The sequence below is a fragment of the Rutilus rutilus genome (assembly GCF_951802725.1).
Source record: "Rutilus rutilus genome assembly, chromosome: 2".
NCBI lineage: Eukaryota > Metazoa > Chordata > Actinopteri > Cypriniformes > Leuciscidae > Rutilus > Rutilus rutilus.
The window spans coordinates 33,577,280-33,596,902 of NC_140210.1; the positions used below are offsets into that span (position 1 = coordinate 33,577,280).

The 19,623-nt window shown below is 38.5% G+C and overlaps 1 protein-coding gene across 3 annotated transcripts in view; it reads right to left on the reverse strand.

Annotated features, from left to right (window-relative positions):
• The window catches only part of stox2a (storkhead box 2a), a 54,600-nt gene that overhangs the window by 3,848 nt on the left and 31,129 nt on the right, over positions 1 to 19,623 (reverse strand). For 2 of the 3 annotated variants that reach the window (XM_084402054.1, XM_084402055.1), the window contains exons 2-3: positions 7,279 to 7,431; positions 378 to 2,895 (exon numbers count right to left, since the gene is read on the reverse strand). In XM_084402054.1, coding sequence (XP_084258180.1) covers positions 378 to 2,895; positions 7,279 to 7,431 — 2,671 coding nt within the window. The remainder of the gene's footprint in view (positions 1 to 377; positions 2,896 to 7,278; positions 7,432 to 19,623) is intronic. The other variant, XM_084402056.1, reaches the window with a different exon arrangement.

The following is a 19,623-nucleotide window of genomic DNA, read 5'->3' on the forward strand; positions in this document are numbered from 1 at the left end:
ATGGGATAAGAAATTATATGAGCCCTATGGCAGCAATGTGCTTCAAATCAAACATGCATTTCATAGTGCAGTCTAGTTCAAAACTGTAATAAAACAAAACATATATAAAAAATGTCCTTTGAAAAACACCAGACATTAGATATAAACACTATGTCATTTTGTGGGATGTCAGAAAAGAAAAGTTGATTCTGGCACATTAGCAATTTATATTAATTAGTTTAATCTTATGAATTTGGTAAGTCATAAGATTATCTTTAAAAAAAACCCAGAAGAATGGGAATAAATTGAGGCACTAAACACTTGTTCACGATCAACAATGTACACTCAAATATGGGTTTTCAATTGTAGCATCTTCTTTCTATGGAGCGAGTACTTACCGAGGGGAGTTAAACCCACTGTCTACAGTCACACTACTGCTGTCCATGCTGTCCAGCCGTGCCGAGTGAGCAGTCTTCTGGCTGTTATTATTCTCGCTCTCCTTAGGGCTAAGTAGAGTCAAGTTGTTCTCAAATTTCCGCTGTAAATCCCGGTCTTTCTCCCGTTCTAGCAACCACTGCATGGTCCCACCACCTCCACCACCATCTCCGGCCCCTGCCCGCCCCTTTGTTTCTGTCGGGGCCGCCTCTTTACGGGAGGCCTCCTCTACCTCCTCCTCATCGTCATCATCTGACACGTTGTAATAGTCAAAAGCAGCTTCAGATGTGGAGGGAGCACCCTGTTCTGTGCCTGTAGGTGCCGGGGCAGAAGCAGACAAAGGGGTGGAGTTAGGTGGCTGTTGGGTCTCCAGAGTGTCAAGGACCTCGGATGATTTCATATGTGGAGTCTTACGCAAAGTGCCTGACTTTGAGTAGCCACTGTCCACATAGCTCACAGTCAAAACATTGAGTGGCGGTTTGAACAAAGTGTCCTTACTGAAAATCTCTTTCCTCTTGTCCACCCCGCCACCAGTGCTACCACCACCTCCCCCGCCCCCTGGGTCAGTGTTGTGTTGGTGCTGTATCAACCGTCCATTGGGCATAGGCTCAGGTGTCTGGCTCGGTGTGGGTTTGCCAGAACCGTTGTGCCCCTTTGTCGAGGAGTCCTCTTTGTACTCCAAGGGGTGAGGAGAGGGGAGGTGCGGTGTCTGCCGGTCAGCTGGAGAGCCCTTGCGGATTCCGTCAGATGGAGTTAAAGTGTCATGGTCAGATTTGCCCAGAGGCAGCGGGGCAGTAAGGATTGTTTCATTCGATGTATTGCACTGAAAGTAGTCATCAGCCAAAGGCTTTGGCGACAGGGCCTTCAGGTCACTGTAGGCTGGGAGGCTGTCCCTGCTCTTGTTCCGTTCTAGAGGGCTACAGAGCCTCGATTCATCCAAACTCATTTTGCCTATATCGAGTACAGACATTTCCGAGCTAAACTTGGCAGCAGAAAACATGATGCATGAATAGTGCGGGGCCTTTTGAGAGGAGGCCCTTAGCGTCCCATCGTCGGTATAGTATCGGCTTCTGTCATCGGGACTGCGGTCGTAATCCTCAGCCGTGCCAAGCGTGGAGCTCCCACCTCCCAGCGGGCCCTTGGAGTTGTCCATAGAACGTGATCGCTCTTTAGCCTTATCGGGCCGCTCGTTACGTGACTTGCGGTCCTGAGTGTGGCTGTGGCTTCGGTGCACTCTAGAATGTGACGTCCCACGTGAAGGCTCAGGGAAAGGCATCTCTGTTCGCCTCTTTGCAAGCTCCCCTGAAACATCCCACTCCGGGGTGACAGGAAAGTGCGACTCAGCAATGTTGGGGTTGCTGTGGACAAGATAGGCACCACCGCTTCTGCGTTCCACCGTGTACATTCCCTCTCTTGGCGAGCGTACCAGAGAATGGCTGAAAAAACGGTAGTCCCTCTCCAGGCTGACTGCTGGCAGGTCCAGATTGGAGCCCTCTGAGGGGTCTCCCCGAGAAGCTCGCGTCTTGCTGTGCGAACGCGACTTCCCGTGTGGTACACGCCGGTGACCTCGGCTGCGGCGACTGCGGGCACTGTGCTGTGCTGAGCTGGCCTTGAGGCGCTGAGCTCGTTCCTCTTCCAGCCGCTTCATGACAGCTGTGTGACGGGCCACGTTCTCCACTGTCAGGTCTGGGTTGATGCGGCGAATGATCTCGATCTCCACCTCACGGGGGATCGCTGTGGCCGACGGTGTGTCCTCATCCCTCAAGGGCCACTCCTCTGGAGGGAACTGTGCTGAAAAGGTGGCCAGCTGTTTGGTCTTGTCCTTTTTGAAGCTCAAGCGGAACAGCTTCAGCCCAAACTTCTTAGACTGCCTCTCACTGCTGCCCCCACCACTGCCCTCCTTCTTCTTGGTTAGCGTGTCTGTCTTGTAAGAGAAGGTGGCGGTCATGCTCTTGCTCTTATCGGTGGGGTCAGGTGGGTGCTGAATGGTAGCTGGAGGGGGTGGGGGTTGTGGGTATGAAGGGGGATCTCCTTTGGGTTCTTTTGGGGATTTCCTTTGAATTGTGGAGGTATGAAGGCTGGGCACCTCATCGCGGTAGGTATTATAGGAGTCGCAGTGGTTCTTAGGGTTAGGCCTTTCTCGTACACAGCCAGAAGTGGAGGGAGTGATGGTTCCAGATTGTGGTGACGTGCATTGTTGTTGAGGTGGCGGCTGTTGCTGTTGTTGAAGCTGTTGCTGCTGCTGTTGTTGAAGCTGTTGCTGCTGCTGCTGCTGCTGCTGCTGTTGTTGCTGCTGCTGTCGCTCTGGATGTCGCTCGTCCAGGTGGTACCACTTGCTGTTGGTGCGGATGAGGGACGGGGTGATGAAGTAGGTCTGTGGAGTAACAATGAAGTAGCCTTCTGGTGTGGGGTAGATCTTCCTCTCCCGAACCAACATGTTCAGCGTGTGCCGCAGGATCTCTGGACTCGGAGTGGGTACACCTGAAGAAAATACAACCATATGTAAATGTCATAATAATTTTCATAGTGCAAACTAAATGTAAGTGCTGATACAATTTTTGTGTATTAATTTTTTTTTCTATTTGGCAACAATTTGTGATATGATAATAATAAAACTTCAATCAGTAACAATTAATTTGTCAAAGGAATATCTCAACAGGCAAACACTTAGATGTGAAAAATAGAGAGTGGGGAAGAGTGGAGGAAAAAGTTTGGGGGGGGGGGGGGGGGGTAGGGGGGGTGTTGGGAGATGCAGATTAGTGGATTCATGTTCAAGTCAGCATTATCCAAAACTGTTTTGACATGCCAAAAGTAGGATTAACTGTGAGTATATATAAATAACTATAGAAGGCCAATCAAAAGAAGAGCATTGGTTGCTGATTTATGTCACCACCAATCACAACAAACCAGCCATTACCTCATCTTTCATCATCACGTCTGTAAGCCCCTCAATGTAATAACAAGACAAAAACTGCCATTGTGTGAATTACCAAAGGGGTCCTCCTTCATAAGATTAACTCAAACGATGATAAAATAAAAAAATATAAAAGACCAATAATATTATTAGATAATAATAATAATAATAATAATAAAATCTTAATCTGGGAGAAACTACCAAAACAATAATCAACAGTTTTAAGTAGTGTAAAAAAATTCCTTTTTAGATTTTAGATTTCACACCAGTGGTCCAAAGATCGTATTTTGAGAACTACTGTTATTATTGTACTTTGTTTTAAAAAAAAAAATTAATCCTATTTATAAAAATGTATTAATATACAATTAAAATGGCTCAGAAGCACTCAAAGACAGACATCAGATTTGTGACATGACTCAGTACTGTGGATGTTTCTTTGAGTTTAGTATTTGAGTCACATGTGTAAACTAAGTAAACATCGTCTGTAACTCACAGACAAGGAGCACCAACAGGGTAGACTGCACTACAGGCTACATGGTGTCCTCGCTGCACTCAAGTCCTCACTTCACCCAAATCAGCTTTTCAACACTCTCAATCACAGAAACACACACACAACGGATAAAGGAGCAGATAAGCTGTAACTAGTCAGGGTTAAGTGTTGCCTGCCATTACATCATACAGTGGTAGTTGCCATACCAACATGACGCAACCCAGAGCCTCTGTTAATTTTTTCTTTTTTCCCACTCCTTCTTTAAAGGAAAGCAGGCAGACTATTCAGGTGAAGTTTGCACACTTTGCACATTGATTGACTGATTTCTCTGAACATCGCTGGGCAACAGAAGGTGTACAACAGGCTCATTCTACTGAGATTATTAAAAAATAATGTTTGATAAAATACAAATTAATTGCTTTGGACATTCACCTTTTTCTGAAACTGTAAACTGTTGGAGTTTCCCATGGGAAAAATAGTGTCATCATAAATTTGATTTCCACCAGTACCATGAAATAATATATTTATATATGTATATATATATATATATATATATATATATATATATAATAAGGCAGAAAAACAAATTGTACCGTCCACTCCAAAACAGTCACAATAATCATCACCAACAATTACAGTAGTTTAGAAACACATCTTGTTCCAAAAATATTTTCATAAAATGTACATTATTTTGGGGTATGTGGTATTATGAAGTATTACGGGGTATGAATATTTTCCATTTCATTCAACAAATCAAAATTATGGTCAGTCTTACTTAACTAAAAATACTGATTATGGATTTGACCAAGTGCTATAATCTCAGCATATATATAATGAAGCCAAAAAATGTATCAGGCACAATATTTTTTATAACAAGGATTATCCCCCAAAAATGGAAGCCTTTTTATGATGTGAGTGTTTACAGCACTCGAGTGTGTGTGTGTGTGTGTGTGTGTGTGTGTGTGTGTTTGTGTACACAATAGGGCTGGGATGATACACCTATCTCCCAATTCGATACTAGTCACCTTCATTTATATAGCGCTTTACAATACAGACCGTTTCAAAGCAACTTTACAGTGATAATAGGAAATTAATGCAACAAAGATTGTTTTGGCTGTATAGCAGCTCTAGAAGAAAGTCATTGTCTAGCTTAAGTAAGTTTTAAAAACTTTGATTCATTTCCGTTGTAAAAAATCATTAGTTATTAACTTAAGAGCTGCTTACACGACACCGTGAAAACAGAATACTTTTAATGTGTTCTAGCTGTTAATTTACATGACAACGCCGTTTTGGTGGCCTGAGAACAGTAGGTTTCAAAGTGCACGTTTTTTAAAACGGGTTTTGAAATCAATACAGTTATCATCTCTGCGTAAACTTCAAAACGTGAATCTGTGAGAAGGAAGAAAAAGGAAGAAGAACGCGTAGTCTTTCTTTACAAAGTGACATTGCCAAATACTTGTCTGGCATGCATAATACAGTGTTTTTTTGTCGTTTCCGCGGATCCGTGTGAACGGGACTCATTTTGATGACGTTTTTATCTGTAGGAAAACGTTTGTTGTGAAAACAAAAACTTTTTTTCCAAGTATTGTGATTCGATATTCCTGTGTATTGCGATTTTTGCTTGCTTTTTTAACTCTAGACCATGGGGAAACGTTGAATGATACACTTATACATGATGGTGCAGGTCGTACTGTATATCCGTAAATGACTCTCCGTCCGCCATTTATCACTTTCTCGATATGACATCATGCAATGCTCACTGTTTTCAACACATACTGCCTCTGCTGAAATAAGAGGCCACAGACTCCGCCTTGTCTAGACTAAACTAAAGAAATTTAAAGGCACACTGTGTAATTTTTCGCCACTAGAGGTCGTTTATTCAAAACAAAGGCGTAGCTTGATGACGCCTTGATTTTGCGGAATCATGGGATTTGTTGTCTTCACCTCTACAACCGGTGGAGAATACGACGGGCCCCGGGCAGAAATCATATTCATGGTTGACCGGTAATGTATTTAAAGATTTATTGACGTTACGAAAGCCGTTGGAGCGGAACAAGGCAGCTGGAGCGATTGCTAATAAGAGACACACAGCTCAAGAGCAGTGGAGCTTTTATCATGCCACAGACGCCGTTTCCGCTTCTTCCGGTCATGCGAATGTGGGGTAATGCAGCACTGTTTTATCATATTAGATACATTTGAGTGTTTTGAAAGTTGTTATAATGCTATTCTGTGCGTTCGCTTGGCAGCTACTATATGAGACTCATTTCACACTGCAGTGAGCTAGATCAATACTAGGCATGGTAAATATGGTACTCGCAGTAAATCAAGAAAACGAGATTTAAACAAAAAGACTAACCGTGTTGAGCTGTATAACAATAGGCACGTTTCCATTACAGATTTGTGCAAAACTTTAGCGATTTTTTCTAAATGTCGAGAAAAATGTCTATTACGAAATGACGGCGTTTCCATTAACCGATGTTATGCGACTAAAACTTACATTTTTCCTCTCGCGATAAGTAAGTAATTCCAAAAATCATGGCAACGGACGTTGGTAGGTTTATGTATATCAGCCACTGCACTGGCCATTATTATTAATCGAAGGAGACGTATGTGTGTTTTCCATTTATAAGTCTGAATATTTTTTTGCGTACGCCATTTTTGGCTTTCGGGCGCACGTACACTTGTAGTAAGGTTCCTACGCACAGTTTTATAAATGAGGCCCCTGGACATGCGCAAAAACTGTTTCCATTGCAGTTTTGCAAAATATTTATTTTTCAAATTGCCTGAAAAACCACCTTATGCGAGCGTAAAAACTTTTTTGCGAAAATTACCTGTTTCCATTGGGCATTTTTACAATTCGCAATTTCAATTTGCGCAATTTGAAAGGTAATGGAAACACGGCTAATGATTAGTTTTCTGTCCATTAATGTATCCAAACAGTTGCTCACTTGTCTAATAAAACATCATATATTGAAGCATCTTTGGTATTTCCATGGTTTCTAAAAAATAAAACCAGAAATCGAGGGTATTGCGGGTTTAATGTCATTGATAGGCAACGCACAGACACAGTCCGTGTCCTGGTTAAAACTACTAATTTCTCTGGATTTAAACAATCTTAGAAACATTTGGAATAATGTAAGTAGTAAGTACACAAATCAACAAAATATATAACATTGTTCTAGTGGTTTTTGGATATTTTGATCCAAAAATCTTACATAATGTGCCTTTAATATGAATTAATATCGACTCTGGAATTCATTAACACACATATATATATATATATATATATATATATATATATGTATATATATATATATATATATATATATACATATATATATATATATATATATATATATATATTATTTTTTATTTTTTTTAACGTAAAAAAAAATCGTGATAGTTAGGTGGATCATTTTCCCCTCCCAACCCTAGTACATAAGTGTGTTTGGAGGGCTACCCGGGAAGCAGGTGGCAAGGTGCTCCGTCAGCGCATCTTGTGTGACAGGCTTGCGGGCAGAGTTCATGGCTGAGATGGCTAGACACAGAATCTCTCCCAGTGGGATGAACTGAGACTGACTGATGGGTGACATACTGATTGGAGATACATCGCCTAGAGAGAGAGAGAGAGACACACAAAAAAAAAATGTTCAGTCCTACTTTACTAGAACATGTTTGTGTTGCATTAAAAAAAGGTGACATTTAAGGACCAATCAGTTGCCCAACAAGCAATCAACAAAATAAAAAACCCCTAAGGATAATTATGCTGAAGTTCAAGATGTCTCCAATAGTATTAATGTGGGACCTGTTAAGACAGAGAGAGGAGAAAAGAGGTGTTTAAGGCAAGGGAGGGGCGTGGAGCTTTCAAGATGCTATCCGGTCACAACAGTAGCATGAGGGTCATCCAGGGTGTGTGATCACGTGTTGCTAAATGTGACCTTATACTGACGACTCAGCGATAAGCCCCTCTGCCTGCGTAGGCAGAAAGACCCCAGGCCATGCGTCAATATTGATTCCAAAAAAGCACCCATGCATATTGGATTTACTAGAAACACAGCTCAGAGCAATCAAACATGTTATATCACATAATACATCTGAGAGATTATACTTCACTTTTGCACTTTTGCATGAAAAATAAAATGCCCCTGGAATGACTTTTGAGTTATAATGGAATATAATAAAGAAATAAAAATTAAATACAATATTGGAATATTTTCTATAATTTATGTATTACCCACTATTGTGAGATAATAGTAAGAACTGAGTCAGCATTATCTAAGCTATTGCTGGCAAGGCAAGATTTATATTATGGATCATTTATACAGTTTTTCATATTGAAATTAAGTTAAATTTGGTCAAAGGAGAGGATGAGATGATATTACAATGCATAATTCTATAGCACTGTTCATAAAACAATTATAAATTGTACACTTTAGCAGTCTTTATTGCATGGAGATGATGTCCAAACTGATTAGCAGCAAAATAAACACTGATCAAGTGTCTGTTCACGTGCTTTGAAAGAAGCCAAAAAAATATCTCAAGAAAAATCATATATTTTACACTGAGGTTAAACTGTAAGCCTGAACAACTCCTTTAACCTTTAAAGATTATGTTATGCTTCGCTACTTAGCTCACCATGCTAAAAGAAAGCATAAAACTGGTCTGAGTCTAGCATGAAGGGCAACAAAGGGTCTGAAGCTGCACTGCTAACACTGCAGGATGCAGATAGGATGACATCATCCACACGGAGCTGCTGCTCTCCTGGTGTGTGTGTGTGTGTGTGTGTGTGTGTGTGTGTGTGTGTGTGTGTGTGTGTGTGTGTGTGTGTGTGAACGGCAAGCAAAGGACCATCACTCAAATCCCAGCCTGCTGTCTTACTGTTCAAGCAGAGTATGTACAGACAGTAACGTGCTGCTCGTAACCCTCCAGTCTAAATGACTTAAGAAGCATTCGTGACTGTAGGGGAGGCTGGTAGCCTAGTGTTGTTTTTGTGAGGTATCAGCATGTTAGAGCTAAATTCACTTGCTCTCCATTATGAATTTTATTGTTTTTACTTTAGTAGGGGGAGGAGAGTGGGTGTGAGGATGTGTGTGAGAGAGAGAGAGAGAGAGCAGAATGGAGGGAGGCGCAGAGAGACCCCTCCCTCATCCCTCAGCTCCTGTGCTGCAGCCACCAGAAAAGGCGGCTCTGACGATGGACAATTACCCAACATGCTCCACTCCACACAAAGACAGGAGAGGTGTGACCAATCACAAGCAAGCTTCATCCACACCTTTTTTTATACTCTCCTCCAGCACTGCTCACTGGCACACACACACACACACACACACACACACGCACGCACAAACACACACACACACAGACACACACAGACACACACGCACGCACACACACACACAAGCGCACACACAAACACACACAAGCTAGTAGGTGGCCTGCTGAATTCGTTGTTATGGCAACGCATCCCAGTTGCTCTCTCTTGTTCCTCAGATGTGTGCTACTCCAGGATTTCTCTCTCTCTCTCTCTCTCTCTCTCTCTCTCTCTCTCTCTAGCACCCACCCTCCTGTTCTTCCTGTCTCCATTCCTGCTCTAGTGCTACACACTCAATCTTGTTAGTGAAAAATTGAGGAGAGAATGTTGGCTGCAAGACTAAGCAAAACCTGCTCAACCACAAAGGCCATTTAGGTAAATAACCCCTATTATACACACACACATATCATCTCTTACTCTTGGAGTAGTATATTAATATGGAGTAGAGTATATAGATTTTATAAGGAGTTCATAAACATGTTCAAGATTTTAAAAAAGAAGAATCACGGTTTCAGCAAAATTATTAGCACTGTTAGAACGGTTTTCAATGATAATTATATAATAAATGTTTCTTGAGCAGCAAATTATCATTATTAGAATGATTCCTGAAGGATCATGTGACACCGAAGACTGGAGTAGTTGCTGAAAATTCTGCTTTGTCATCACAGGAATAAATTACATTTTAAAATATATTAAAACAGCAAACACTTATTTGAAATCGTAATAATATTTTGTAATATTAGTGTTTTAACTGTATTTTTGATCAAATGCGGCTCTGGTGATGAGCATCAGAGACTTCTTTCAAAAAGATTTTGAATCTTACTGACCCCATTTATAAGTGTAATAGTAAAAATGGTACCATGTTTAAATCCATTCCATAGATTTTCTCTTTGAATTGCAGAGCAGAAAATGCAGAAAAGTCAGTTGATTCCATCTGTGCCTGCCTGGTCATCATCAATAGTCATGGGAAACAGACAGCTATGACATTTATGATCACAAACAGGACTATGAATAGAACAAACAAACAGCCCGTCCTGCAAAGAAACTTGTGCTTTATACAAAAACAGCATTAAACCTAATGTTCTGTTTGGACTCTGAGAGACTCAAAGATGGTTTAAAAAGCTCAAAAAACCATCATAGTATCAGGATGCTACTTTATGACTTATGTTGATCTTATGAAAACTGATTTTCAACTATTTAAACTAGATATAGACCCCAGATATAATACATATATATATATAGTGCTGAATAAAGCACTATAATGAATGAAAGCATTATTATTATTGATGTATGTACATTATTAATATTTTTACATAGCCCTACACCAGTGGGGTCTCTGAGACCCCAAACAAATAAAACAAAGTTAACCACATGTTTATTATTCTCACTCTTTCTGAAAAATGGGGGAAAGGGCTTAAATAGTGTCACATTATTATACACTAAAATACAGCATTGAGTCTTTGTGCAAGCCGGCTTGTGTGGCTGCAAGCACATCTAAGGTGACGTCATCCCACTGGGCGTAAGCATTTGACAGGAAGGGGGAAGAAAGAGAGAGAGAGAGAGAGAGTGAAGACGAGGTCAAGAGATGAGGGATAATTTACCACGTTATAACTTACAATCAATGCATCACAGCTTCTAAAATTGTTTAAGAATGTAGCACTTGCTGCAAACATTTAACAATAGTCAATGAAAATAGCAAACACTTCACTGTCTGAAATGTGTTAAGCAAAGTCATTTATGATAGTTAATTTAACGTGGACTGATGTGGCTGGGGAAAAGACCAGTATCAAGTGTATTTTGTACTAAAAAAAGGGGTGGATATATTTTTCATGCTTTGTCACTCAATGTTTCAAGGATATGCATGATCCTTTAACTATAAGCTGCCTTCCAATTCGCAGTGTTCACTCTACACAATTGTATATAATAGATCTATGTCAATTTATAGAAAATATAATGTCAAATTAGTGGTGGGTGAAATGACCAAAATCTTATATCATGATATGAGTAATTTTATTTTACAATAACGATATATATCACCAATACAGTTATTTTTGCTTTAAATAAAGAGAAAAAAAATATATAGCCTACCATTGAAATTTCATAATTCTTATCACCATTTTCATTATCATTTAAAAAAACAATACTAGCCTAAATAAACCCAAGCTTACTGAAGACAAGCAAACAGTAATAAAGAAAGAGCAAAGAAAACAAACTACAACAGAACAAAGACAAAAATGAAATAGACCTACCTGAAAAACTTCATGCACTAAATACTACTATAAAATGTATAAAGTAATCAAATGCATAAAAAACAATGCATAGTCTATACTGTGTAAATTAAATATACATTTATTCGTATTATTCGATTTTCTCTCTTTTTTGTTGTTTGATTAGCATTAATAACAGCAGCAAGTAAATTTGGATGCTGTCCCTTTAAAGGAGAACTCCGGTCAATTTTAACATTGAGCTAATTTTTTTGTACATTTGGAGTGCTGTCAATACAGAGAACAACGACAAAAATCGGTGTTGCCTACACCGTGTTATCCTCTTTTTAAAATGTGCACCCTGTTGACTTCAATGGGGCAATGTTTAAACCTGCTTTTAGCCTGTTAATATCCTTGATGTGTCATTACAAGTGCACAGCCAATGTGAGTGATTCCTTCAGAGTGAACACGAGTGAATCTGACTGCAGTAGATGTGAAAGATAAGAATAAAAATGATGTTATTTAAGCCAGCGCAAATACCTGTATTTACATCCTGTTTTCGGTCGAAGTCCAAAGTAGTCGATTGCCGAGTTCACGCCCATAGGTTTAGTTACCTATGATCACGCGCGTGAACTCGGCAATCGACTACTTTGGACTTCGACCGAAAACGGATGCAAATAAGCTTTCGTGACCACGCAGCACAAAAACATTGCAACATTATGAGCATAACTGTGATAGAGGTTAATCGTGTACCAGTATATCGCCCACTGTAAAACCTCTACATTTAATAAGAGACTGTTGTGAAACCACACATTTGAGGTGAATCAAGCTGACTAAAAGTGCTAGACACGCATGTGAATGTATTCCCAATGCCATTTGCAGTGCTCTTCACTTTGAAAATGTACTCTTCCAACAATCTGGAACCACACTTAAAATGTATGAATATCCTGTCAAGTCCACTTAGCAGTGCACTGTTGGGCGACTGATATCAATACAGATCTGGAATACTATTCAACAATATAAACAATAATAAGAATTATTTTGTCAACCATTCTGTTCCTCACTATGGGCCGGCCTTTTAAATGGTAAAAGAAAACCAGGAAAATAAAATAAAATAAAAACTACTGATATAGTGATATTAATTATGATGAAAGGCCAGCTGTGCTTTGCAACAAATGGGGAAAAAGAAACTTATATTTATATTTGTATCTTCTGTGAGAGATGTCACCATCATAACCTTATAAAACGCAGGTAGAAGTTTGACTGAGGCAACACTAGGTGGAGGCAGGAATCCAAAATGTCCAAAACCAATGGAGGGGAAAAAAAGAGAGCAGCAAAATGTTCTCTAACATAAATGTATTTTTTAATCTCATAACTTTCATTCTTCTAAGGCTGTCACTGGGTTGTCCTGGCTTGTAAGGCTGTCTTGAATATTCAACGAGTTTTGAATATCAAACAAATGCTATCCAAATCCATCTGCAGCCTGATCTTCCTGAATTACTGTATTATTAGAACCAACGTTGGATAATAAAGCTAATTTTCTAGCCTAATTGATACCTGAAAACGCTCAGTCAATTCAGGGGTGCTACCACACCACTGAGAGAAGATGGAGGCTTGGTCACCTGACTAATCTCCTTGGTGATCTATGATGTAAACATATCACATTGAGAGGGAGCGAGTGAATGAGTGGGGCGCAGATTTGATACCTATTTGATATGTAAAACATGCTTGTAGTCTTGTATATTTTAAGGTTTGATTATTTTATGATAATTTTGAGAATGTTTGATTCATGAATGGCAAAAATGCTAATTTAAAAGTAAGGTTCCTCTTTTTTCTAAATAGTTTAATAGTGCAGAAACTTGTTACGAAACCTCAAGATTCCATAGAAGACAAGATGTATTCATGCAAGAGTGGAAAAGTGAGTCTACAAACATGATAAAACTTTCAACGACTGACAATGACTGATGATTTTCGAACTGAAAATATGATTTCTGTTTATCTAAACAATGCAATAATACATCACAATTCCATGATCATAAGACTGTCTCTCAACAACCCAGGTACATATTGTACTTTGTTAGCTCTACATCTTAAAAAAAGTACAAAGAAACAGAGAAAGAAAGAGAGAGAGCCTACCTAAATCCTCACAGCTGCCCACTGAACGAGAGGTGACCTCATTTTTTTGTGGGAGAGGACACAAAAGATCTGTCTCCATGACAACAAACCAGAAAAAAAAGTGTTTGTTTGTACACACCAAATGTGGCCAGCACTACCCTTGGAGCCCTATTGTATAGGCCATGCTTTCCACTTGTGCTGTGGCGCTGTTCACTCTGGGAAGGCCTGCAATAGTTGAGGCATAGATCAAGAGCCAAGTGCAAATCAAAATCTTTCAGCAAATGGCTGAAACTGCCAATCACTATTTTTTTCTCAATCCCTTTAGGTGAAAGTGTGTTTTTCTACGTACAAACTTTCCATTAACATTCTACATTAACATTCTAAACTTTCCATTAAGATTCTACATTCCACATTAACATTTTAAACTTTCCATTAACATTCTACATGAACTTGCTGGGGAAAAAAAGATGGGGAACCACATATTAAAATGGCTTTACATACTACAAATCTAAAAATATGCCACATTTCTATACATCAGTCAGTATAGAATGACAGTCACCCTCTCCCACACATTCACCATGCCCACGAATTACATCACGTCCCATATGGCAGCCCAGCAGCTTCAAACTAGTTCAACTCCACCCATAAGACACACATCCACACACACTCTCTCTCTTACTGATAGGTAGGTAATGGATTAGGGTCACCAGACTGACTGGCAGGACTAAAACAGGTTGTTGGACAGACTTAAGCCTTGTTTATGTGTAGCCACGTCAGAATGCACCACAAATGCATGTAAAAAGCAAGGCATGCATCACTGATGCCGAAAACATCTTGTATATAAGATCCACAGTATATAAATAGACATATAAACCATCACTTTAAATTCATATTTAGGACATGTGAGTGGATTGGGCCATGTGACACAGCTGGCAGTCAAAAGCAAAGCAGGACACTTGTCAGAGGTTGCTAGAACAATGTCATTTTTTAGTAGACAAATTGCCTCAACCTCGTTTTTAAAATGATCAGTTTAGCCATTTTTAGACCGAACTGAATCTGAATTTTAGACCCAGCTTAATAGGGTCCTAGGCCAAGTTAAGTTTCAAATAGATGGGAATATTGAGGTCTCAATTAGTAACTGAATCAGTTTTGTGAAACTCCAGACTAAACTGTACAGAATATCTTTTGAAATTTATGGTAAAAAAAAGGCAGATTTGGTTGCCAAGAATTTACCATTAAATATATGGTGACAGTGTTGGGATGGATATTGGTGTCTGTATATTTTGTGTTATAATGTTAATATACCTATACTTGAACTACCAAAATAGACCCCCCTCCTTAAAAAGTACTGATAATAATACAGGTGGTGGTACAATAGAAAACCACATGATAAATGAGTTCATCAAAAGTGTTCTGTCCAGGAAATATGACCAATACAAAGACAAAATGCCATCAGAATAACATACAACACTAAAATGATGCAATAAGCATGAACTAAATAATAGAAAATATAACACAAAACATCCTAATGTACATTACTAATAACAAAAATGATAAGAATCAAAATAATTTATACAAAATATAATCATATGTGATATGTGTCAGACAGGGAATTCTGGTAATGTCCTTTTACTGTTTTTCCACTGTAACTTTACACAGTATTTTCATTGTTTACTTGCAAAAGTCATACATTAACAGTGTTTTACAGTAGATTTACATAAAATGCAGTGTTTACAGTTTTTCACACTATATGGTAAAGTAACTTACAGGTTTTATTGTAGCATACATTTATTTTTTATTTTTTTCTGTAAAAATAAAATATTTACAGTGTACTAAGCAGAATGTCAGACCCACTCTGTGTAAAATCATGCTACATTTGAAAGAAATTCAGTATGTAGCATACTGTATAAGCAAAGTATGTTTTTGTTCTGTAAACATGGATTTTCAACATACAACAGTACAATCAATGTCAATAAAATTCATTTTCAGCTTTAAAGAAAATGCTGGGCATCCACTCACAGTATGTTCATGTTGTTAGCACAGTAGAAATATTTCAAACGCAACAAAAGAGTTCCCCGGAGCTACTCTTCTACATTCTAATTCGCATTTAAACTTTCTAAACCACAGGCGGTGGGTCTTGGCATTACATGTGTACTAGGCTGAATACTTTTTATTCATCATTACACCAATGGATAAAGTCTGATGATAAGAAGCAGAGATATTGTGAGTGCTAGGCCAGCAGGGGTAATGTGCTGCTGCTGCTGCAGCTAGCCTAGCCTAGCACTGCCTCAGATGAGAGTATACAGACTGTAGGCCACTACATTCCACTGCATTGACACACTTTCATTCTGCAAATCTGCGTAATGCGTCAAGCACCGTATGAAATTTATATAAGAAGCATTTTATCTTTGGAACATTAGATTTAAATATCGACTTCAATAAAACATGCTAGTGAATATGGATGTGAAATCTTGGACCAAAATATCACGTTTTTTTATTTATTTATTTGTGTATTAGCAGCCAAGGTCACCACGAGAGCTAAAATCAATGGCAGTCTATGTTATGCTATTGACTGGTCTGGCTAGCTTGTGCCAAAACAGAGTTCCGCCCCCTGAACAACCCACATTTACACTCAGATTATCTGATATTGAGAAAGAACTATACATGTAGTAGACAATGTAAACATCATTTTGGATATCTGTTAATGTTTACATTTAAATGTACTGTTTTTAAAGTTGAATTATAATGAGAATAAATGACATTTATTAAGCTTTTTTGAATATTACCTTTCATGCAGTGTGTAATATAGCTGTTTATGAATGTAAAAGGTCAACAAAGTTTTAAAGATAAAAGTGATCGTCTCCTAAAAGAAAGAATCGATTCTGAACTGCTGAAATGAGTCGTCAGCAATTCCAGTCTCACTTCCTGCTACATACCTACGTAAAAGTGTAATCAATTTACATAATGCCAGCCTATAGTTTTCATTGGCTGCGCGCGATCAACGTCTACTTTGACTATAGTTGTAGCCGAGACCTGGAAGAGTTCGGTTCGTGTTTGGATTGCGTCGAGAAGATGCTGTTTTCTGTGCTGCGAATCCACAGTGCATGCACTTTAAAAGGATGAGGACTCACGCTGGAATTGATATGGGAAAAAAAACAATGCCATTGTTACTGTTCGAATCATTGCATATACAAATGCTGAAGAAGCCTCTGGAGTAGAGCTGCACGATTCTGGTTACAACTGAAAATTGTTTCAAAAAGAGATCACGATTCTCCCATGATTCTGAACAGACAACTAAACAAAACAACACAACACGTAATTTATTAGAGGTTCTGGCAAAATGTTAATTGCTGCAGTCTATTTAAAACGCGTGAACCGGAAGTTGCAAACGACTTTTCTCCAGTGTTGTGACGTATTTCCCAGTGAAACGGAATATTGAACAGAGGGCAGGGTTTTACTCTAGCACTCCTCCTCTCCATCTCTGCTCATAACAGACTAACGGTTTGAGGGGAGTGGTTAAGCGTTTCCCAAACCAAGCCGTCAAACCGACGTCATCAGAGAAGGAACGCCATTCCAGACCGGAAGTAACTTTTCAGACTTTGATTAAAGATTACGACGGCAAACCAATTTTTTCTGTGTATTAACTTGCACGGATTAATTTTTCACCACAAGACTAGTAATATGCGCTAACAAAGTAAATAGAGTCAATTTTGATTTCAGTAGGACTTTAATTAATCTGAATTATTTAAAAAAAAAAACGATTGGAATGAATGATTCAATGACTCACTTATAAATACTTCACTTGTTTCATTACTGGATGAATCAGCATTTTTGAACGAATCTCTTAAATTAATGATTCAATGACAAATACATGTTTTAACAGTCACTTGTCAGTTGTCACCATCTACTGGTGTATTGATATAATTGATACAATCGTTATTTGAAGCGTCTCGTTACTTTCAAAAGGTGATTTGCTCTATTTTGATCGTTTCGGTAGACATCAGTGTTTATATCCAAGCTATATAAACCAGTTCTTCTGTGATAATATGAATGATTGAAACACAGAAATAATGAAAGTGTTTGCTTGAAAAGACTGTTTGTGAAGCCGTTTCATACCTATACATGATTCTCTCTGGGTCAGCAGCAGCACAAAAGCAGATTTCAAGGTTCCGGTGTGAGTTTAAAAGACAGGCGAATCGTTGTCATTTAGAAATGAGATCGCATAGGTGTTTGAATCAAGAATGCGATCATTTAACGATTAATCGTGCAGCTCTACTCCGGAGCTAAAATTCCAACACCCGTTGTAAGCAGTAGACCAATCACAACAGACAGGGCAGTCTGACCAATCAGAGCAGTAGGCTCGCGAAAAAAGGAGGGATTTCGAGAGACTTAATCTTCGAACGAGCCGGTTTCAGACTCTGAGAGAAATTAGGTGAAGTGTATATTATGTATATTACAATGTATATTATGAGAAAATTGCAGTTTTTTTTTTACCTTTGATAGTTGTACTATAGGAGACCTCAAAATAAGCAACCTAATAGCATAATAAGGGCACTTTAATAAAGCTGCTTAAAAGTCACTCACCTTCACTTTCATGACAAAATAAATGCATACATAAAACATTATTCATTTTAGAAACATTGCGAAAAAGTCTCTATAGAAAGTCCCCCATCATACAGGCACATAAAAAAGGGCATATAAAAAGCTCTGATCCTGATATTCTGAGATATCTGTCTCTGACGCAGATGCTGTGGCACTGGATTCCAAATTTAGCCAGGGCAAGAGTAGCCCTTGCCAAAAGCAGGCCATCCTCTGAAGAGAGTCTGGGGATGGAGTAGCAGAAATCGTAAAGTATCTGATAGTTAAAAGACCAAATGCCCTCCAAGAAATATTTGAGTCAGGAAACATATGTAAACTTCCAAAACATAACTACACATGAGCGAGCAGTCACGGACAACATACATGTATGGCGCGCAACTGCAAAATTCAAAGACTTGTCATATGAGGATAGAAGGATTCAACATACAATTTTGGTGCTTAACATTAGCAGCGTCAAGCAACTCTGTAATGTTTGCAAAATTTTATTTATATTGCAGAGACACATTTATGTGGGCAAGTGTACATGTGCATACATACCCAATGAGATAGCAATCAGATTGATCACAAAACACAAAGTGACTAAGTATACAGTAAATACGTTGTGCAGATAATAAATAACTCAAGCAATTCAATGTCTTTCACAATAATCCTGAATAGTAAATAAAATACTTTTCTAGAAACTGTTCTAAAAGAGCGATAAAGAGAAAAAGAACAGAAACAAAAAGAACAGTAAATGAACAGGTGGTTTTAACAGAAAAAAAGAGGAGCTTTTGCTGGAATAAAACATGGCTGGATAAAGTTTTGCACAGCAATTAAGTAATAATTAATTTGACTTTAAAGAGACCACAAGTGAAAATACTTCTATTTACATTTTATTTTCTTCTAATTTAAGGTTGTCATGAAACGGAAATTGTTATCATCTTTCCCATTATGACGTATATCCAAAATGGGATATTGATTTTGTCCATCGGGAATTGAGTGGATCATTGGAGCGAGGTCGTTTGCTATTGCTGCGATGTCCCTTGTGTCAGGGAACACTTCAGAGAAGAGAAGAGATGACAAAAGGGTACGTTTTTTGATAAAAGATTGCGATGGCACATTAATAAAAAAAGAAAAAAAAAGATGTGCACAGATAAATAATTTATAATAAACATATTACATAAAAAGATAATTGTCAATTTTGATTGACAACTTTGTAAATTCAAAATATAGTAAAACATAATTTGTATGTATATTGCATAGAAATTTCACAGTGTCTTATTATTTTGGTATGTCCTGCTTTTGCTTCAATTGCTGGAGAAATCTTGATCATCCATGTTATCCCAGCACAATCTGAGAATGTTCTAAAGAATCTTTTGGGCTTCAATGAAAGCAAAATATTTAAAGTAAGGAAATATGGCCTTCTGTACAAATGAGTTAACATGGTCAGTCACAAATTTGCATTTGATTAGTCATAAAGAAAAATTGCAAAATACAGTATGCAAAATATAGTAAGTTAAATATAGTATATATAGTATGGACCTCATTGTATAGAGTAGTTTGATGAAACTGGAAAAACCTAAGAGTGCTCATCAAC